Source organism: Abramis brama, assembly GCF_963993115.1.
Source record: "Abramis brama genome assembly, chromosome: 24".
NCBI classification, from domain to species: Eukaryota; Metazoa; Chordata; class Actinopteri; order Cypriniformes; family Leuciscidae; genus Abramis; species Abramis brama.
In genome coordinates, this window is record NC_139986.1 from 1,893,191 (window position 1) to 1,917,700 (window position 24,510).

Consider the following 24,510-nt stretch of genomic DNA (forward strand, 5'->3'; position numbering starts at 1 on the left):
GTACTGCTCCCTCCTAGGCATTGGCATACAGTGCCTCGCTGAACAGATGTTGAATAGAGTTGGGGGCTGGGCGACAACTATACACATTCGCTACAGAACTAGCATGTGTCGAACTGTTGCTTCCCGTGGGCTCCCTTCACATGAAGCCAGTTTTCACTGTAAGCACAGTTCGAAGTGTCGGCTTGCTGCGCCATTCCCCTCCTATGGACTGGATACGTGCACAATTTTTGCTCCAGTTGAGTTCCCTCTTAAACTGAACCCTGTTGAGTTCCTCCATGCCATCCGCCCAGTCCATATGTTTATATCCCTTCCTTCCTTGTCAGGGTACGCTTTCCCAGTGGTCCTGCGGAACAGCAGTCGACTTCCTTGGCCTAAGCCTCGCCCTTCTCCACCTCAGAGCTGCGGGGGGACTTGAGGCTTTTACCCAGGCACTGGAAGGTGGCAGCTCTAGTGGCGTTTTCCAGGGTTAAAGATCCCATTCAGTCGACTACGTCTGACGTTCTCGACTGAAAGGGAACGTCCTGGTTGCGTATGCAACCCACCGTTCCCTGAAGGAGGGAACGGAGGATGTAGTCCCTTTGCCACTATAGCCGGACCACCGCTGACTCCGAGTTCCGCTCGGCTCCTCAGTGAAAAACAAGTGGTATGTGCATCTGCTTCCGTATTTATGCCCGCGGGGCGGAGCTCGCAATACGTCTCACGCACGCCAATGCGCGCATTGGCTCGTTCTAACATCGAAGAAGACAGGCTCCCTAGCGTGATCCCATTCAGTCAACGTCAACTACGTCCTCCATTCCCTCCTTCAGGGAACGGTGGGTTGCATACGCAACCAGGAAGTTATAATACATTAACTAATGTTAACTAATGAACCTTATTGTAAAGTGTTACCAATGTTTTTAAAAGAAGTCTTGTTCCTCTATTTGTCTTAATTTATGTATGTACAGCAACATCATATTTGTGACGTTTTAACTTCATTGACAGTAACCAATTCCTTGCTGTATATACTCTGCTGTCTGTATTTATTTTCTAATCCTTTCTGAAAGTTTGTTAATTCCCTAACGAGGAAGCGTTTAGCCCTGCTTCTTCTTCCTAGCGCTTCAGAAATCGTGTTACGTTACGGTGTGCTCCGGAAACAGCCGGTGTCTGAGGACTGAGACCTGATAGGAGAGAAACGATCCGCTCTCATTACCTCTGATAGTTTAAATATGACTGTAAATGTGCTCTTGTGAATTAATAAGCTCTGCATTTAATCAAAAGAGACTGAAATATTTATTAAAAAGCCTTCAGACATGTACTAAATCCATGCAACCTTTAAAAGTAGGTCGAAATTTTATCCCACTTTTTTTATCCTTTAATTCATGATATTATCTGTCCAGATTTGCCAATTAAATTAAGCATTATTGGTTTGCATATGACGTCATATCCTCATTTGGGCCGGATGGGTTGTGGGTGTTTTTTAACATCCTTAAGTTCATGTGTGATGCTATCGGTGTCATTCCCAGCGTCCCACTGTATGAAGAAGCTTTGATGTCGGACCAAATCCTTCTCTTCTATCATAAAACATGTTTATGCAGCATTATACATAAACCCTATGCATGCATCACTCACAGCATTGTTTCATTTGGATCTTTCTGAAAACGGCCACGTCTCTGAACTCGCACTGATCCTAAATGATGAACAGTCCAAACACTGCCAAAAATATCAATGCTAAATGAATGGAGAGAGAGAGAGAGAGATAGAGAGAGAGAGGGAGAGTGAGAGAGAGAGCGAGAGAGAGAAAGAGACAGAGAGAGAGAGAGAGAGACAGAGCGAGAGAGAGAAAGAGAGGCGAGACAGAGAGAGACAGAGAGAGACCTTCAAAAACTTTTATTCTAAAAACATTATATTAAAAGAACACATTTTTCTTTTCTTTCCTTCAATTTGTTTAAAGAAAACAACAACAATTTCAAAACAAACAAACAAAACGACCAAAGAAAAAAAAACCTACCAGTGAAAAAACAGACTACCAGATTCATGAACAGTAACAATTGCTTCTTTAACACCCCATAACATTTCAAATAAAATGACATTTTTTGTTTGCTGATAATATGTATACTCAGTAACTACTCGAGATTTCACCAACGATTTAAACAACATCACCAAGTCAACATTTTGGTTCTCATTCTTGCACTGATGGGATTTCAAAATAGCAAGTTTAGCTTGTCCCAATAAAAAATTGGCAAGCTTACACTCCCTTTGCCAAGAACGTCTATACCTATTTCCAAAAATAAACAATGTCTTGTTGAATAAAACCCAAGTTTAGACATCATTCCATCAAGCAAAACGAGCAAAGGCAATAAACGAAAACAATCACAAAATAAATGAAAAACATCATCAGTATTATTACAAAAAGGACATGTTTAAGAAAAAAACCGACGCATTAAACCTGGAAACAAACTTATTAGTGGCCACTATACCATGGATGATCCTCCACTGAAGATCCCCACTTCTCTTTGGTATTGGAGGTTTATATAAAAGCCTCCAAGAAGGAGTAACTTCCTCAGGGGCAGAAAGATAAATCCTCCATTTGCTATCAACTCTTTCCCTTAATTGTTTACAATGAGCATCTTTTACACACATCTGATACAAAGTCTTTTTTCCAAGGGATTGAAAATCCAAAGCTTCATAACCCTTCAACAAGAGAACCTGACCACTTACATTCATTCCCAATTTTTGGGGCTTAACTTTTAAAACAGGAAACGTCTGAGGCACTGTATCATTACAAATAGACTCATTTAAAAAGGACAAGAATCCAGAAGGAAAAGAGGCTTTAAGACTGTTTACAAAACCATCTGTAGTCCTTACTGATCTCAGACCAACTTGGTCAGCAAGAGTCTGTACACTTTTCCATTGACCATTGTGCAAATCAAGCAAATCAATAATTCTTACTAACCCTGCTTTAGAAAACATTGCAAATAATGAATTCAAAACACTTGATTGTATTTTAAACAATGGATTAAAAAACAAAGGTTCAAGAATACCATAATGTTCATTATTATCTCTTGTTATCTCAAACAGTCCCCATACTTTCAGCACTGATGCATAAAAATCAACATAAGACAACCGAATTTCTGGATCATAGGACTTTTCAATTAGAAACAACTGTCTGTCCAGCTGTACATTGGTCATATTTTGAAGCAAAATGAGACTTAATGATATCCAAGACACTCTATCTGTCCAATAAAAGAGAGAGAGAGAGAGAGAGAAAGTGAGAGAGAGAGCGAGAGAGAGAAAGAGAGGCGAGACAGAGAGAGAGAGAGAGACAGAGAGAGAGAGAGAGAGAGAGACAGAGAGAGAGAGAGAGAGAGAGAGAGAGAGAGAGAGACCTGTAATACAAGAGTAAATATCCGCTAATAGCGTTGGATTACGGCAGCTCTTTTCTATTAAGAGAAGATCGACAGCTTCAACTCGATGAACTTTCACCCTGACATGTTGAACGCTTGAATTTCCCACAGCGTCACTGCAGGACTACAACCTTTCGAATCTGCAATATTACAAGTCATTGAGTTCTTCTTACTCTGTAACAGTTGTGCAAACGTTTTGACACTTGTTATGAGATTCCTACAGAAAGTTCCACAGATTTCAACAGGATTTGACGGACGACTCAAGCCAAAAGTACACTTCAACTGACACACAGGTTGTGTCCGAAACTGAATATACTCTACTCTATATGGTATGAATGTAATCTGGACGTACTTCATCCACCATGTTGTCAGTGTCATGTGACCTTCCAGTGTCACAAATCCTCTCCCGTGGCCTCATGGGATAGTAAAGTGTTCATCTTATGCACACTTCAGAATCTCACTGGAAGTCTGGGGACTTTTTGCATACTCTTTTATGAATTCGGACATACTTCTTTTGTCACGTTGTTTTTAGCCTACTATATAGTCAGCAAATATGCGATTTTGTATATGTATACTCAATTTAACAGCATGCATGAACACAGGCGCTCGACACATGTGCACTAGATGTTTCATCCTTGTCCAGTGTTATTTCTCTCTCTAGAAATTATGAGCAATAAGAATTAAACTTAAGTTGCTTGTGTGCAAATGGCGGGGAAAGAGTTAATTATAACAACCCTGACATGCATACTATGCTGATGACAATATTTGCGTTGTGCTTTGTACTTATACGCATATTAGTATACTTCAGGGGCCATTTGCATAAACCCACTATGAAAGTCCCCCTGTGGTCAATCATTTTATCCCTTAAAACTCATCTTTTATCACCAAAATTATATATTTAAGTGTCTTAATATTTAAATATCTTGAATGTAACTCGACACCCTTGCCTCATTTAGTATGCGCGGTTCTATGAATATGCAAATGAGCCCCGCCTCCACTCACTCACTCAGCTCAGAGATCCACTGGTTGACGATCACACGTTGATCTGATTGGTTAGAAGGTAGTTTGTGACGTCAGAAACACCAGCGATTTCAAAGCGTGTTTTTGAGACTGTCTTTGGTTCACTGCAGTTTTAAGGAGAAAATACTCAGCAATGGAGTCGACTTATGAATTTACACATGGTTTGTCTTAAAGCATATTAAAAACACCAAATAGACACATAAACAACATTAAAAACTGGATTTGTCTGTCAATCAACGGGTGATCAGATTCAAATTAGGCCAATCTACTTTTTTTCTGAAACTAAAAGTTGACCAGTCTTGAAGAAAAAAATAGAGGACTATGTTGTAAGACTATCTAAGCACTTTATGCAATTGGCCTCAGGCTTTGTTTAAGTTGCAGCATATATGCATGTCCTAATGTCAATGTTTTTACTCAGTATATTAAAATCAAACACTTTTTCTTCTTCAGGACACACAGGGCGTTTGCTGAAGTCCCTGTGTCTCACCAGTGTGACGTTCCTGCTTCTGCATCTCATCTTCCAAATCACAATCAACAGCCTGATAGCAGGAGACAACATCGATCTCGACTTCAACTGTGAGTACTCACTAAAGCTACGTCTGCATTAATCCGATACATTTGGAAACGGCGTTTTCATTTTAAAACACTAAACACTAAATTCACCTTTACAGCGCATGTGTAAAACCTCACAAAAAGCTCACTGAGATGATACAGATGGAGAAATAAATAATAAAGTTATTGCGCAATTCTTCTGGCAGGATCATTTTATTTAGCAGAATACCTCAGCATTCACTGATCGTCCAGGTCGCTCTCACTCACTATTATATGTTTGCTCTAAAACACAACCGCTCTCATGTTTCGCCGCAGGACAGCAAATACGAGTGAGTTTTCTGTCATCTTTGCAGGACTGTGATATGAAGAGTGTGTGAAGTTATATCTTTCAGCAACTGTGTGAATGTGAATAGCACATAACAGGCACAGTACCGGTTTAAACATTAATATCTATGGGTTCAATATGCGTCACATGACTAAACTTACGTCATTGTTTTCAAATACCTCTGTTTGACTGTCCACACTACAACGTGGAAACTTGTTTTCAATTTATCCACAGAGTGTTCAAAAAGCTTTGTTTCCGTTGCTGAAACGGCGTCTCAGTGTGGAGGGAACGCCAAAACCAGAGAAAAAGATTCCGCTACTGGAATAATGTTTGTTCATAACTTTGAGAGAACCTTTCCAGAATGTTCCCTCACTGAAAAAAAATTGGAGTAGGATTTACTTGAAAAAAGCTAGTTTGCAACTTTTTCCACTCAGAAAATGCTAGTAAATTTACAAAGATTTGCCAAGTAAAAACCTAAACATATTTATCTTAGCTTTAAGTAGCTTTAATTAGAAATCTTTACGTTAAATTTACTTGGAATATGGAATTAAGTAAACTTTACTTAACCTAGTTAAGTGAAAGTAACAAAGAAAATAAGTAATTTTATCTTGGCTAGTTAAAGGTTGATTAATATCGATTTAGTTGAAATTTGCTTTGCCTCAATTTGACTCAAACAATAATATTGAATTATACCAGTCATATATAGTATGTGCTTTACTTAGATTATCTAAGTAATTTATACTACATCATGTCAGATGTTAAGCATCATGTGAATGCAAAGACCTCAATACTTGGTAGACAATACACAATGACGGTAACATTTGATGGATCGTTTTTGTGTTTGAATGTGTCATTTTGAGCAGAAAATTTACTCGAAATGTCACAAAATGGCAAGTTACTAATCCTGACAACAAAAGCAATGATAAAACAGTGTAAATACAGCTGGAAACCAGTGAAAATTTAACCTCATTAATTATTCAAGGTCCAGTGCATGATGGGAACCCCAGTATCAGAAAAGTTGAGTAATTTTTACTTAATTTTATTGAGTTGATATTTACGCTTTCATTTCTACTCGCTTGAATTAAGTACTGATATGGAATTTACTTCGTTTTTTTAATTCTTGCCTGAACTAACTTTTTCATGTAAATTACATTGGGTTTTTTTCCAGTAGTATTTACTTCACCAAAAAATCATTTTTTACAGTGCTGTTAGCTGGGACCAAAGCTGCGTTTATTTGATAAAATACAGTAAAACAGTGAAATATTATTCTAATGTAAATCAGCTGTTCTCTATGTGAATATACAGTAAAGTGTAATTTATTCCTGTGATCAAAGCTGAATGTTCAGCATCATTACTCCAGTCTTCAGTGTCACATGATCCTTCAGAAATCATTATAATATGATGATTTGATGATCAAGAAACATTTATGAATATTATCAATATTGAATACAGTTTTCAGGATTATTTGATGAATAGAAAGCTCAAAAGAACAGCATTTATTTGAAATAGAATCTTTTGCAACAATGTAAAGACATTTACTTTTGATCCATTTAATGCATCCATTCTGAATAAAAATATGAATTTCTTTAAAAATAAATCTGCATCTACATGTACAAAGAAACTTCTTTTTGTATTTTTTTATTTTTTTTTGAAGAAAAGGATTTAGGGTAAGATGAATTCAGTGGCTTTTTCCCTCTGTGTGCGCGGGCAGATTTAGATGAAACCAACCTTCATGCTTTACAAGAGCCAAGATCAACAGAGACTCGCAGCCCAGAGATAAACTGCAGTATTTACCAGGACTTTCTGCTTTAAACACCACATGTGTCACGCAAACCTTACATAAGCGCTCATGAAAACAAATCATTACCCAATCACTTCATATAAAATAACTAAAAGGACTTTTATCAGACGCAAGGAGCAATGAGTGCTGAAGAAACTGATATTAGAGAACAGACCGGATTCATACAGTCACTGTTCCCGTTTGATTCCTCACAGATCATTAGTGTTTGTACTGATAATCTTCAAACATGTCTGTTATGAAAAACAGTAAAACAAATTCAGATATTATTATCTATGAAACAATGTCTATTTTTAATTATTTCTAATGAGTAATGTCTAATAATCTCCCATCGACTTAATCATTTTATTTTGATGAATTTTTAAATTAACGTGCAAAATAAAAGATTTTTGAGTTATTGTATCACATGTATATTTTCTCACAGTATTATTTCTGCTATTAACATTGTATTTTATAACAGCAATGTAATTTGGTGTTTAATAGCATTATATTGACAACAATCCAGGAACATAAAACCTTCATTTTATTTCCTTTACCTTGAACATTTTAATCAGCATGAACTAAACCCACATCACATTAAAATGAATTACTTTCTGATTAATACTTTCTTAATTAATCACATAGATGTTCAATTAACAGATGCTTTTATCCAAAGGCATATTCATAGTTTTAGATCAAGCCACAGAATTTCACATTATAGAGATGACCACAAAAAAGTTATTCGCTATTTAATTATTTCTTCATGTCTTTATGATGCTTGATACTCCTTTTTTGGGAGCAAATCGAGACAAAAGGGCAATAAATAACCTGAAGCTGATATCTCGAGAGCCGAATCTCTGAATCAGTTCAACTTTATTTGTGAAGCGAATCAACTGACTCACTTTAAAGAATCAGCTCAAAAGAATGATTCATTCTCAAATCAGACTAATCTGGGTATATGATTGAATCATTCTTTTGAGCTGATTCTTTTCAATGAATCAGTTGATTCACAAATCGGATTGATTTGGCTCTCAAGAATATAAACTGATGTTATATGAGGGGGAAACATTTTTCATTTTTGGATGAACTTCTATTTGCACACTATATTTGTGAATTAAAAACGTAACCCTTCTCTTACACTGATTGTAACTCAAACATTGAGACGTTGACACATGACTGCTAAACTTGAGGAAACTGACACACACACACACACATGCGTTTATATGATCACTCAGCATTACACTCCTTTTCCTTTGTTTTCTATCGGTCAGCCGAGGCCGTGCGTTGAGTGTTGTGTGAACTTTATCCTTTAAATATGCATTGTTCAGTAACGCCTGACCTGAGATCAGCTCTTCCTCCATTATTTCCCGTGCTCTTTAATGCGTAAGAACTGACTCTAGAACAGTAGCGGGTGATGGCGACGGGATCTGTTCCTGCCAGCTGAGCTGTGGAAACACCAGGTGTTCATATTGTGTTCTTCAGATCCGACTGTAATCCATATTTAACTTCCTAAATGCTGGAATGCATCTGACAACACTATCAGTTTATACAGTTCTGCATGTGGAGTATTGGGGTCTTTTCAATCGCACTTGTAGAAACTATACATTTACTGCATTTATAACAAAATATCAAACCCAAGTAACATCTGCAAAAAAAAAATGCTACTAGAACTTTTGTCAGTGCTACAAATAACTTGAATTTATTTTTTATTTTATTTTTTTTATCAAATATTCTAAAGATTTATTATTTTAGCTGCTGGATGATTTTAGATCATTCTAATATTTGACAACCAGAAAATTCCAAACACTTTTTGTATTAATTTTTAACAGTTGTGTATTTCAATTCAACATAACATGTAAATATATAACATTATATTACATTAAAATAGTTAAAATAGTTGCTATTTAATTATTAACAATATGCAGTTGATATAAATTACTGTTGTATTTTTAAGTTACTATTGCACTCCTTCATAAAAAGGTTGTTTCTGCCTAATAAAATAAATTAGGTAATTATATTTCTTGTATATTTTTCTTCTGCATATTTATTTCTCATATTTGTGACTTTATATTTCACAGAGTGAATTAATGTCACCATTGTGACTATATTTAACATAAATTATAATTATATTTTATCTCACAATTATCTTTTTATTTTTTACTCCGTAATGAAACCTGGATCATGTTTGTAAGCTTGCTTTGTTTTTCCCTTTTATGGTGTAAAAATATAATATAATATAATATAATATAATATAATATAATATAATATAATATAATATAATATAATATAATATAATATAAAAATACAAAAATATATTTTTTGCACAAAAATATGAAGCTGTTTTCAACATTGATAATAATCATAAATGTTTCTTGAGCATAAAATCCTCATATTAGAGTGATTTCTGAAGGATCATGTGACACTGAAGACTGGAGTAATGATGCTGAACATTCAGCTTTGATCACAGGAATAAATTACACTTTACTGTATATTCACATAGAGAACAGATGTTTTACATTCTAATAATATTTCTGAATTTTTACTATATTCAAATCAATATTCAAATAAATGCAGCCTTGGTGAGTAGAAGAGACTTCTATGCAACTGTGAAAAATAAAGTTGGCATCAAAACAAAATAAAATCTTAATTATTTTTTATTTTATTTTGTTAGGCAGAAGCAAGTATGTTAAATAAATTATACAATTAATAAAATAAGTAATTAATAACATAGAATTAAATAAAAAAAAATCAATTAAATAAAAAAATAATTAAATTAAATTAAACAAAAAATTTAATTAAATAAAATAATAAACTTAAATAAACTTAAATAATAATATAATATAATATAATATAACATTATAACATAATATCATATAATATAATTAATATAATATAGCATTTTAATATAACATAACATAATATAATATAATATAACATTGTAATATAATATAATATAACATTATAATATAATATAACATAACATAATATAATATAATATAACATGATATAACATTATAATATAATATAATATACTATAACATTATAATAGAATAGAATAGAATATAGTATTACATTATAATATAATAGAATAGAATATATAATAACAATATAATATAATATAATAAAAACAAATATAGACAGTAATGATTTAATTGTTATGTAATGCAGAGATATTCATATATGTTGAAGTGTGTCTTAAGTGTAAAAACACACAAATAAAGTTGACTTTAACAGAGTCGAATGAAAGTTCCTGCGTTTATCACTCGTTCTAGCGTCTCTTTTCCGGCGTTCACACTGTGTTTCTGTGCGGGCGGTGAACCTGTGCCAGACGTGACATCTCTCTCTCGAAACACAGAAACAAGAAGTCTTTCTGTTAGAGATGATCAGCACTCAAACATAGCCTTGTTCCTCTGATCACTGACGGTCAGCCTCTCATCTAACTCTCCTCTCGTTTGCATTATTGACATGAATGCATGCATGCCTTTATTTGCTGGTTGAGAGGATTAATACGCTATTGTTCCCTCGATGGCATTCGTATGAGTGATATCAGGCCTGAGTCGCTGCCAGCAACGGGAACAAATCCCTTCAGTGTGTCCTAATATTGCAGTGATAAAGATCAGCTTCCTCAGGACGCGTATCTCAGTCTCTAAAGCTCTCTAAAAATACTCCATTTTCTGTCTAACAAAGACTGTGTGTAAACCTCTGTTTCCTCAAGGCCAGTGACGGTGACAGAAGCTGTATTTGTTCATCGCTGAGGGAGTCGCCGCAAGAAAAGACTTCCTCTCAGCGGACAATATACCATTAAACATCAAATGTGTTTTTTTTATACTTTTGTTTTGCAAGAAGGCATTAAATTGATCAAAAGTGACAGTAAAGGCATTCATAATAATCCCTCAGAGAGTTGGCATGATAGAATTCTGTTCTTTTGAAATTTCTATTCATCACAGAATTTTGAAAAATTAAATGTATCACGGTTTGCACAAAAATATGAAGCTGTTTTCAATACTGATAATAATCATAAATGTTTCTTGAGCATCAAATCATCATATTAGAGTGATTTCTGAAGGATCATGTGACACTGAAGACTGGAGTAATGATGCTGAAAATTCAGCTTTGATCACAGGAATAAATTACACTGTACTGTATATTCACATAGAAAACAGATGATTTACATTATAATAATATTTCTGAATTTTTACTGTATTCAAATCAATATTCAAATAAATGCAGCCTTGGTGAGTAGAAGAGACTTCTATGCAACTGTGAAAAATAAAGTTGGCATCAAAACAAAATAAAATCTTAATTATTTTTTTATTTTATTTTGTTAGGCAGAAGCAAGTATGTTAAATAAATTATACAATTAATAAAATAAGTAATTAATAACATAGAATTAAATAAAAAAATCAATTAAATAAAAAAATAATTAAATTAAATTAAACAAAAAATTTAATTAAATAAAATAATTAACTTAAATTAAATAAAATAATAAAATAAAATATAATTAAAAAATAAATGAATGAATGAATGAAATAATTAAAAAATAACATACAATTAAATAAAATAAATAAAAAATAAATAAATAAAAATTAAATTATATTCAAAATAGCATAAAATGTAATAATAATAATAATAAAAAATAGTTGATCAGTTTTTTTTTACCAGTAAAGCTATGTATGAGCATCCCTGTGGACGGCTGAGTTTTAACAGTAAGAGAGGGCTTGTTTTTTTCTTTGCCTCTGGGTGATATTGTGAACATAATTCAGAATGAAATGAGAAGCACATCTGCAACATCTCGATGGCATCTGTCCAGATGTGTGTGAGCAGAGGAGCCCCACACCTTCACCGTGACATGATCAGCTCGTGTGCTTCATCACTGTCACACACACGCTGAAACCAATACGACCAGTTTGTTTAAAGAGTTGATTTCCGTCTCCCACAGAGAAATATGATGAAATCATGTGTTTAGAAGCGCTTTCCTGAGCCTCGTCATTCATGCATTATCAATCTCTGAGATCCTCCTGAGACAACAGGAGTCAGTCTGGAGAACGCCAGCACGATGTGCAACTTACAAACCCTCATCCTTCCCTCGGGGCATTTAGACACACAAAAAAATAAAATGATGGATTTTTTAAAACAAATAAAAAAAAGTAACAAATCCTTCCCTCGGGTCATTTTGAGCCCCATAGGAATGAATGGAATGTGAGGAATGCTTCAGTACACGTAGACAAACCTAAAAATGATCAAAATTCAAGCTAAAAATGCTAAAACTTTGCCAAAAAATGATTTTATAATGTGTACATGTGTGTGTGAATGCACACTGAAGAGAAACTGGCTTTAGGACCCAGAGGAACAGCTCGTTTGCTCCATATAGAGCTATAGCGCCAACTAGAGTCATGAAAGATCATCTTATATTATTATTTATTCCACAAGAGGTCGACAAAGACACACAATATAAGATATTTAGAGCTGAATTAAAAGAGTTATGCATGAAATTGTGAGTTATTTTGAATTTAAGTTGAAAGAATGTGAGGAATGTGCTTCTATTTATTTATTATTTATTGATTAAATATAGTAATTTAAAGGTAAATAAAATATAAAATAACAAAAAATCTTCAAAAAAAAATTGCATTAAAAAATAGAAAAACAATATTATCACAATGAAATAAAATAAGCTTTCTGGACAAACAAAAAAATAATTAAGTATAATTTTAGGGCTTAGAGGGAAAGATGTGTTACAAAGTGCGAGGGAAGGATGAAGGATGAAGGTTAAATGTGAAATGTTCATGTGTTTTATGAGCTATAAAGCATTATATGTGAAGAAGAAAACTTTCTGAGTGTTGATCTTAGACTCTAGACATATCTGTGAACGTCTGTAAGAACAAACCTCCAACATCTGGTGTCTATTAGTGATCTGGCTCGTCAGCAGATTAAAGAAAGTGATGGCCTGCTTAAGTACAGTTATTATCATGCTGTCTTACAGTGCAGTATTTGAGTTATAGAGATGATTAAAGGGGATCTGGCGGACGACACAGAGCGTCCTGAAATACAAACGCATTATTTTCTCTGAGTTCATGAATCTACGACTGCTTAACATCAGAGCGCCACTCACACAACTTACATTTAATGACATTATATTTGCCCTGAATCGTTGTTATTGTACTCACTGACTTCATCTGAAGGCTACTTTCTTTGTGTCTAGACATTTTTTCACTAACAAGTTTGATGTTTTGTATTTATAATCCATTTATTCACTTTTTGAGCGTAGACCTGAAAATTAAATTTCCCACTTAAACTGTGGCAAATCTTGAATGCTTTAGAGTATTTTGATCTCCTTTCAAAGAGGACACTTGGCAGAAGTGAAAAAAGGTTGTTGTTTTTTTTAAGTGAACTTAACGTTACAGAATTTTACCTTTATTGTTATGAAAAATGCACAAAAACACTATTTTCAATTTTTATATGAAATATATGTTTTCAAAATTAGTTTTACTCTAAAACTGCAAGAAAATCAAAGCCATAAATCTAAACAAGTTGTGCTCCAAATTCAAGCTTGATATCTCAGTAAATGATCTTTCAGTGAGAGTGTGTTCGGCTGCAGTACCAAACGCTTCCACTAGAGGAAACTCGTCTCACATTCATTTCCAATGCGCTCGTTTGTGACGCCGAGAAGCACAAGTGGGACTGTTTAATTCAGGACAATATAACCTTTATGAATCATGTCCATGATTTTGTGTGTGTGTGTGTGTGTGTGTGTGTGTGTGTGTGTGTGTGTGTGTAACACAGCAAGTGCCAAAACCTTTACCAAGTTTCATACAAAACGTCAAATTTATAAAAAGAGGGTTAAAGCATTACAACCCATCAGTCACTGACACACAACACACAATAAATGTTGCTGTGAAGCGCACAGTGGAAGTGAGGAAACAAATGCCGTTCATGTATTCAATTTAATTGTTTTTTTGCACTTTTTAACAGTAAACACTGTTTCAAAGCATACGTTTAATATCTATGATATTCAATCACTAAACATGCGCCTCGGTTCTTCCTCCTCCTCCTCATGCAGCTGTGCTACAACAATCCTTCAAATATCCCCTCATAATTAAAAAACATATGTCAAAACAAGTACATTTCATAGTAAAAATGTAAATTAAGCGTCTAAAAGCTACTTCTAAAATGAGTGTTGCATCCCTCATTGCACTGTTACATCACTAATAATTAGTCTAATATTAATATTAATCACTAATAATTAATCTTTGACTTCAGTGTTGGCGGATGGAGTGAACGCTGATGTATTCCCATCTCGTGTCTTCGGAGCGCTGGATAATCCCGGAAGTGTCCCAGTAAACAGATACTCTGGAGAGATACAGTATTATATCAATCACTGCAAACCAACATCAGGTTTTGGGAAATTGTATTATAGAATTTATTTATTTATATAATATTATATAAATATTATAAATAAAATAAATGAATGAATAAAATAATAAAAAATAACAAAATATAATAAAATAAATAAATAAATAGCATAAAATGTAATAAAATAATAATAAATAAATAAATAAATAAATAAAATAATAATAAAATAAATAAAATAAAAGAAAATAATAATAAAATAAAAAAAAAGGATGTTTTGATACGAAAACATGAGCGCATGATTCAGACGTGGCGTATGGTGTGAAGTGAGCGGGATGTGTGTGGTGTTTGCGCTGTGTGTGTGAACAGCATCTGGTTTGGATCTGTGCAGATGTTAGTGAGGTGTGTGAAGCATGTGCACAGCAGGTACAACATCTGTCCTGATGACCCGCACACACACTCGTTCTCGCTCCTCAGAAACACACACAGAAGTGTTTTGTCATTCAGATAACGTGTGCTTTCAGTCAGCATGACATCAGAAGTGACCGTTTACTTTTTTAATACGTATTACTTATTTAATTCATCTCTGTTTTCTACAAACACTAGCGTTCACAGCCGAAGGTTTGGGGTCGGTCAGATCGTGTTAATCTCTTCTATGCCCCAGGGCTGCCTTTATTTGATCAGAAATACAGTAAAAACAGCGAAACAGTGTCGCATGATCCTTCAGAAATCACTCTAATATGATGATTTGATGCTCAAGAAACATTTATGATTATTATCAATGTTCGAAACAGCTTCATATCTTTGTGGAAACTGTGATACTTTTTTTTTTTTCCAGGATTTTTTGATGAATAGAAAGTTCAAAAGAACAGCATTTATTTGAAATAGAATCTTTTATTACATTATGGGGGATTATTACACACGGAAAGCTTCAGCTTTGTGTTGTTCTGATCTTCTGATCTTCTGATCATCTTCTTGTGTTGTTTCCGCAGGTTCATCATGGGAGAGATCGATACGACAGCTGGGGTTTGAAAGGTAAGAGACGCTGTTTTCCTCAGGTTAGAGACTGGAGATGTGTGTGAAAGTCGGCTGCAGAAAGTGTCGGAGTGTGTGATGTTTTGAGTGTGTATTGTTCGGTGTGTGTGATGTTTTCTTTGAACCGCTTGATTTTATGAGCGTCCTGGAGTCAGACGGGAGATGATCCAACTGTACTTAGCAAAAAACTGAATATTATTTAAAAAAAGATAAAAGATATGTGTCTGTTCCCCCTCACATATTATATGACAGCATAATGAAAGATACTGGATAATATTTTTCATAAAAGCAGAAAAACAATACACTTGTTTTGTCATCCAACCACAATATTGGCTGAAATATGAACTTTAATGATGCACTTTATCAACTCAGATGACAAAATATCGCTTTAGAGTTCCAGAACGACTGCTATCAGTTTATAAAGTTAAGTCTAGGTTAATCAAGTTAAAGTACACTTTAGCATATTCTTTAATTTCATTTCCCTGAACTTTAGAGTGCTTTTTTTGACCCACTTAAGAAAAGATGAATCATTTTTAAATATCATACGTCTATTGTCTTTGAAATATGATTAAAATGTACTGACAAGCATTTATGGTAAACTAAAATACACTTTAATGTAATTTCTATTGAAACTTCATGTCATGTTTTTAAATACATTTGTAATAACACATATGTAAAAAATTAAATTGCAATTTAGTACATTTAAGATTAGAATAAAATATTACGTTTTAATTAAAAAACCGGGACACTCAGATGATTTTTTTTTTGCACGCTGTTTTTCCTTCATATTGAACTGAAATTTTTTAACTGTAAAAAAATAATCTTGCATCACAATAAGTGTATTGTGATTGTCAAAACATTTTAGTAACTAAACTGAATTGTATTAGGTTTAGTGACAACGTTACAATGTTTACATGGTACAATTTCTGGTAAGCTACGTTTTTTATTATTGCTTGAAACAAATTTCAGGATTTCAATTCAGTTCAGTTCTTGTGATTTGACTAATTTGGATAAATATTAGATACACAAGATGGGCATTCATTTTTCTCAAGAAAAAAAAACTCACCTAATGCTGTAAACATATAGAGATACATGTTTAGAAACATATACACAGAGCCCTATCAGCTGGTAGTATTATTTAATGTTAAAAATAACTCAAATTAAATATAATGCGTTTTTTTATTATAATAACAACTTTATTTAATAAGTAAAAATATAATAAATATGTAATATAGTAGCCTACACATTTTTAGCAAAATACTCTCTATAGCTCTTTTTTCTAGCCGACTAACGTGCTATAGCCCATATTATGGTCATCAAATGGCTGAACTGAGGTAAATGTTATGTGACATAATTGTTCTCCAGCTGTTTTATTGACCCTTTCCACGGTTGAAAAACACTGATTTGTCGATATTATGTACGAGGAATATACATTTCGGTGAGTTGTACTGTTTCTTTTAACATTGTTCATTTGTGTTTATTTACTATTAGCTAGTAGAGATGATCGGGTCACGTGCCGCTAGGGATCTGTCACGTCACATTTACAAACGCCAAAACGGTATTTATTGTTTGAATTTCGTAATAAAATTGACAGAATCTGAGAGCTGAGATTTTTTATATATCATAAGTAACCTGGGCTGAGTTTCCCGATAACGTTGTCTCTTAGCGCGCTACGAAGACTCTTAAGGTATAACTTAACTGAAGGTAGCCTATACCATTTCTAGGCGTGTTCCCCGAACTATACCTTAGGAAGATGCTTAAGATATCGACGTTACCGGGCGCTGTCCGTGGCGATGCTGCTGAATTGGTTGATGTCGACGGCTCGAGAATCAACTATTCTCTCGTGCAGGGGCTGTTTATCTGAGAAAGCGGTGTTCTTTATAAAATAAGCACTTCATAAATAGTTGAAATTGCATTTATTAGGACTCATGGGATATTTAAAAAAATAATCCAAACTATAATAGCCTATAATAGCCTTGCCTACATATTTTAAAATTGTATCATATATTGCTGCCATAATAGCCATTTAAATTATTTACGTGCTTTCTTCCCTTTCCCATTTTTGTTCGCTGAGGTGGAGCTGCGATGAAATATTGTTCTTGTAAATACTTTCCAGCATTTCAGTAAATAAAAGTGTACGTCACGTACGGTGCTCGGCAGTGATCAAAAAGGGTTTAAACAGTGGATTTTGAATCTCTTCTTGTAAACTCGGAGATGTGGATTCAGACGACAGTTAAATCCCCACACGACCTGTTTGTCAAAAAACAGAAGGTACTAATTTGGCCAGGGATTTTTACGCGGGTTGGGTGAGAAAAAACACTGATATGGATATGTTAATGTTAATTAAATGTTTAAAATACCGTACGAGCCCATGAGAAACAATATTAGCGTCCGAATAGAACTTAACTGACAGTAGCCTATGCTTTCACTGGCCTTTAAAAGCGCTCTTTAATTAAAATAAATTTATAAAATTGTATTATATAATAATATAATTCAAATTCTAACAACAATCAGTGTAATGACAATTTTGTTCTTTGCATGAAAACACTTGAATTAGCCTAACTGAACACTGTCTGGGTGTATTAAAACTTCTGAATTATATTCATATAGCCCTGCAACAGTGATGAGGTAAAGCTAAGAGTGGTCCAGACCAACCTTACGAAAGTATGACTTACAGAAGGTATACTTAAAGTCCCTGTAAAGTCAAAATTAAGTATGTGTTCTGAGTTTGTCACACCACAGAAAAATGTGTTATTAGCCACCCAGCCAAATTTGAATGATAAAAAAGCCGGCAAGTACATAAAATAAGCTATCAAAATCTTGCAAAAATGAGCAGGAGTCTCTGCTCTCAAACGCTGGGGGCGTGTCCGCTGGCTGCGCTGAAACCACGCCCACTCGCGGGAAAGCTGCCGTCGCCACACTCAACTGTCACCGCTACAGCCGGAATGGATGCTCCTAGGTTTTACAAAGCCATACATGTTCGAGCCTGGACTACCTACTATAATTATAACATAAGCACACAAGGCAACTTACACTCATTGGTGGTCGACGGGAGGATGAAGGCCGAGGCGGGAGATAGTCGGTTCTTCGGCCCCATTCACCAGTAACAGCGGATTATCAGTGAATCCCAGTTGTCTCCGATGAAAGTTTATAAAACTATCCCGTGTAAAATGATCACTACAGAGGCGGGTTTTGGCAGTGATCCTCAGCTGTCCATCAAGGTGGCTCTTCACAAAATTAATCCACCTCTTGATGTGATCGTTTTTCAGAAATTTAAATAAGGACACCGATTTGTTTTGTACGTGATCGCATCCAGGTAATACGCATTTCCGTGACGAAGGCATAGCTAGCTAGCAAACTGTAGGATGTAGTAACTAATAGTACTGACAGTAACTCGCGATCGGCAAACTGATGTGAATGTGCTATATTGTTAGGGGAGGGGCAGCGTCAGGGGCTCCAGTGCGTCATCAAGTAGGGGCGTGTCCAGGAGCTCAGCGGCTCCAGTGCGTCATCAAGTAGGGGCGTGTCCAGGAGCTCAGGGGCTTCAGTGCGTCATCAAGTAGGGGCGTGTCCAGGAGCTCAGGGGCTTCAGTGCGTCATCAAGTAGGGGCGTGTCCAGGAGCTCAGGGGCTTCAGTGCGTCATCAAGTAGGGGCGTGTCCAGGAGCTCAGGGGCTTCAGTGTGTCATCGAGCCCCCGTTTTAACCCCGCCCAAAAAATCCGGAACACAGCAATGGTGAAAAACTGTTTAACGGTCTAACTCCACAATTCAGTACTTCACAGTTCACAGTCTTTGTAATATGTTTTAGCAATACATTTCTAACATTTATAATGTGTTTAGATTTTTTTTTTAGAATTGCCTTTACAGGGACTTTAACTAAGAACATTTCGGGAAACACGTATTAACCATAAGGTACAGCTTAAGGTGTAACTTAAGAACGACGTAGCGTTAAGAAGGTTTCGGGAAACCCAGCCCTGCTCTGTCTACTCTGTCCGTGTCAGTGTCCTCTTTGCTTTGTGATTTTTCTGTGCGTGAGAAAATGGATGTGTGGCGTGAGAGCGTGTGGAAAGTAGCAATTGCGTGTGGCAGGTCTGCAGTAACAGTAGAAGGAAACGTTTAATTTGAAACCAGGAAATTCTACTTTAGAAGTACATTTTCACAAAAAAACGGGACTGTCGCTCAAAAAAGAGAACAATCCCTGGAAAACCGGGACGGGTGGCAACGCTAATTGTAACACACAATTGTAACACTGCCGTTACAATTATAATCCAGTGCTTTACATGTGCTTTAGTACACGTCAAAATATGTCAAAATAAGTGTTAAAAATGTACATTTATTTTGACATTATTACACTTTTTATTAAACTGTGTAAGTAAACATGAACTCAGTCATGATAGTGTCTGTTTTTAAATTCACTAAAGTGGCTTTTTATTTAATTAATATTATATTATCTGCAAGTACAGTTTTTCTTTTTTTAAATATACTTTTATGATTTGAAGTACACTACAAGTGCACACTCAGTCAATAGAATTAAGTGTGCTTCTTTTTCACAAAGGTTCTTTTACTTTTTTTCTAATTTGAGCTGCAGGAAATATTTGATATTTTGATGTAATTTTGAATATTATATAATGTCTCTTTAGCAAATGAATCAATTATGTCTCTAGACTGGCACTGGACTGGCACCAGCCTAAATCTGGCTTGTATGTTGTGGGTGGCATCATTTATTCAAGTCCCTCTTTTCTTTTTCATCTTTGTAATCGTGTTTGTGTACATGCTCATGATTCGTGTCCGGTCGGTGTCAGTTAGCATGCAGCAAACCCTGGCTCCACACCAGCATGGACTACACACACACACTAGTGTGCAAAACACAAGAGCGTTAGGTGACCGTCTCTCACACATACGGGTGATTCTTTAACTTTAGTTCACAGGGGTTGATTTTCCATTACAGAAAGGTCACGTTAAAATTGGAGGCGTTTATTTGTGCTACTTTTCAAAAGCTAGTTTTTTTATTTAACAAGGAGACAACAGTGTCAGTTAAGATCATGCTTGAGACAAATCAAGGTCAATATCACTCGTGAACAGAATATTTTTATTGTCTGGTAATTTGTAATTTTGTCAAATTATGCAAAATGTGAGACAAAAAACATGCACAATATTCCTCATTATAATAATTAATGCGCAGAATAAAGGGGCGGGGCCTGGTTGATTTAGTTAGTAGTGTGTTAAACTGGCGGTTATGGTATGGGGCGGGACATTTCCCAAACACACTCGAAGCGCTCGACCAATCACAACACACTGCTCCAGCCGACCAATCAGAGCACAGTGTGCTTTTCAGAAGGAGGGGCTTTATAGAGACAGGAAGTGAACAGAGCGTTACTGACAGACTGGGAAGAGAGGAGCCGCAACAATGGAGAATATGAGGAGAATAATCAACATTCAAGCAGGAAAACATGTTCTAGTAGAGATCAAAAATACAATCAAAACTTTGTAAAAGGGTGTAATATGGCCACTTTAAGATCACATGACCCACAGCTGAAGAAACACCCATAGGCTACGTACATGTTCACATGCTAATGTGTGGTAACCTGGCAGACTGTCATACGCTTGGCTAGATTTCAGGAACATCAAATCTCACAATTACAGCATTAGTGATTTACAATTTTAAACCCAGCATTTGCATTTCATTGGCCCACTTGGCATGAGGCTTTTGACAGATCGTGAAAACGCTGTGGAGAAGACCATCTGAACACTGCAGTCTCACAACAGCTGGACGCGGTTAAAACACGCATGTTAGGCGTGATCTGTATGATGTTATTGACAGACGTGTGTAATTTACCCGACTGTGGAGGAGAAGCAGTGTCTGGAAGTCTAGGTCAAACCATATGTGTAATGATGAAGAACCCAGAGCAGGTTTTACATAATCATGCCTTACGCAGCTGTCGTGAAGTCTGCGGTTAGATAACATGAATCCTAAATAATGCAAACTTTTCACCCTAACAACTGCTCACAGCTATAAAAAACACATATTAGCAACTGCATAGCGACACCCTGGCAACCATCTACAACACTAGCAACTGCACGACAGCATGCTTAAACACACCAAACACCTTAGCAACTGCATAGCAACACCCTGGCAACCATCTATAACACTAGCAACTGCACAACAACAGGCTTAAACACTCTGAACTCCTTAGCAACTGCATAGCAACACCCTGGCAACCATCTACAACACTAGCAACTGCACGACAGCATGCTTAAACACACCAAACACCTTAGCAACTGCATAGCAACACCCTGGCAACCATCTATAACACTAGCAACTGCACAACAACAGGCTTAAACACTCTGAACTCCTTAGCAACTGCATAGCAACACCCTGGCAACCATCTACAACACTAGAAACTGCACAACAACATGCTTAAACACTCAGAACATATTAGCAACTGCATAGCAACACCCTGGCAACCATCTATAACACTAGCAACTGCACAACAACATGCTTAAACACTCTGAACTCCTTAGCAACTGCATAGCAACACCCAGGCAACCATCTACAACACTAGCACCTGCACAACAGCATGCTTAAACACACCAAACACCTTAGCAACTGCATAGCAACAACCTGGAAACCATCTACAACACTAGCAACTGCACAACAACATGCTTAAACCTCTGAACTCCTTAGCAACTGCATAGCAACACCCTGGCAACCATCTACAACACTAGCAACTGCACAACAACATGCTTAAACACTCTGAATATCTTAGCAACTGCATGTCAACACCCTGGCAACCATCTATAACACTAGCAACTGCACAACAACATGCTTAAACACTCTGAACTCCTTAGCAACTGCATAGCAACACCCAGGCAACCATCCACAACACTCTAGCAACTGCACAACAACATGCTTAAACACTCTGAACACCTTATCAAACTGCATAGCAACTCCCTGGAAACCATCTACAACACTCTAGCAACTGCACAACATACCTTAGCAACTGCATAGCAACACCCTGAGCTGAACTGAACTGAGCTGGACGATGACATCACAGTTTACTCCAGAGCAACTATATACTGTAAATTAACTAAATTAATAACTTTTTTAAAACAAAAATGAAACATCACTGAACTTAAGCTGGACTGTGACGCTATACAAACTTTTTTGCAGTATTTTCCTGTTATCTCTGTAAAGCTGCTTTGAAACAATCTGTATTGTAAAAAGCGCTATATAAATAAATGTGTGTGTGTGTGTGTGTGACCCTGGTAACCTTCCACAAAGCCCTAGCATCATCAAGGCAAGTTTTTGAAGAGGTAAGGTCCTGGTTTTTAGTTCATGTGACCCTCAAAAAGCAAAGCAAAGACAATTCTGATACAAAAAAAATATAGAAACTTAATAAATATTTTTTAAAAAGTAATAAAGAAAGGTATGTAGAGCTACTGTAACGGTAAGGATGTTGGCTCAGACAGTGGAGAGGGAATAACAGGAGTAATCAGAAACATGTGCACCGAACTTCACGGAAGAGGCCTTTGTTTGCTTTATCATATCAACATTTCATTTCTTGTACCAAGTTCTGTGGACTATTGTTTTACCAGTTTCCTTCAAATTTAAATTTGGAGATTTACAAGCTAGTTTTCTAACCCAAACAAGTCTTTGTTTAGTCTAGCGTCTACGATTTCTCAGAAACATCAACGGTTTCAATATTCTCAGTTTACCCTTTTTATCATTTACCAATACAGATTATTCTTCAAATTATTGTTCATGTGACGTTCTCTGATAAACCATATCAGATCCCACTTCCACACACGACTTCCTCTGGTAATCTGTCATTACTGGGGCCGTAAAACGTGTCAAAATAATCCTTTGTGTGTTTTCTATGTAAATTGGACTTGCACGGCATAAATCATGTGTTTCTCTCGGATCTGTGTGTTCAAACACAAGGGAGATTGGGACAGGCGCTTCGTTATGAGTCCTGAATCGCAGCTCTGTGTCTCGTGTTGCTCTTGGACAGAGGAGTAGCTTCTCTTCCCAGCATGCACTGCTCCGCCATCGGGATCACTGTTATTTTCTGTACAAATAACGGTAACGCTTTACAATAAGGTTCATTAGTTAACATTAGTTAACTACCTTACAGTAGTTAACATGAACAATACTTCTTCAGCATTTACTAATCTTAGTTAATAGTTTCAACATGTATTTATACGTTATTAAAATCAAAGGTTGTATTTGTTAACATTAGTTAATGCACTGTGAACTAACATGAACACACAATCAACAGCTGGATTTATATGAACTAATATTGGTGACACTTTATTGTACAGTGTCCTTGTTACATTTGTTACATGTACTTACCATAGTAATAACAGTAAATTATGCATAATTACATGCAACTAACCCTCGACCAAACCCTAATCCTACCCTAACCCTATAGTAAGTACATGTTGTTAAATAATATTACAGAGTACTTAAATATATAATTACACTGTAACAGTGACACCTTAAAATAAAATTTAATCCTAATATTTACAAAGATTAACAAATACTGTAACAAATGTTTTGCTCGTTGTCCGTTCATGTTAGTTAATACATTAACTAATAATAACTAATGAACCTTATTGTAAAGTGTTACTCAAATAATTAGTGTGTAATTCCTGTCCATGGGGTTCAGAGATTTCATTATGAAAGATGTTTGTGCTGTTTGTGCTGGTGTGTGTGTGTGTGTGTGTGTGTGTGTGTGTGCCCTTGTTTATATTACACTGTGGGGACCAAATGTCCCCATAAGAATAGTAAAACCTGAGATCACCTACATTGTGGGGACCAGCCAGCGGTCCCCACTTTTCAAAAGGCTTATAAATCACACAGGATGAGTTGTTTTGAGAAAGTAAAAATGCAGAATGTTTCCTGTGATGGGTAGGTTTAGGGGTAGGGTTAGTGTAAGGGGACAGAATATACAGTTTGTACAGTATAAAAACCATTATGTCTATGGAGAGTCCCCACAAAGATAGTGAACCAGACATGTGTGAGTGTGTGTGTGTGTGTGTGAGTGTGAGGTGTAGGTTTAGGGGTCGGG

General features: G+C 35.7%; 1 protein-coding gene across 2 annotated transcripts in view; it reads left to right on the top strand.

The window, feature by feature from the left end:
• Nucleotides 1-24,510, top strand: part of piezo2a (piezo-type mechanosensitive ion channel component 2a) — a 197,240-nt gene that overhangs the window by 47,941 nt on the left and 124,789 nt on the right. For both annotated transcript variants that reach the window (XM_084103452.1, XM_084103453.1), the window contains exons 3-4: nt 4,854-4,979; nt 15,397-15,439. In XM_084103452.1, the coding sequence (XP_083959578.1) occupies nt 4,854-4,979; nt 15,397-15,439 (169 nt within the window). The remainder of the gene's footprint in view (nt 1-4,853; nt 4,980-15,396; nt 15,440-24,510) is intronic.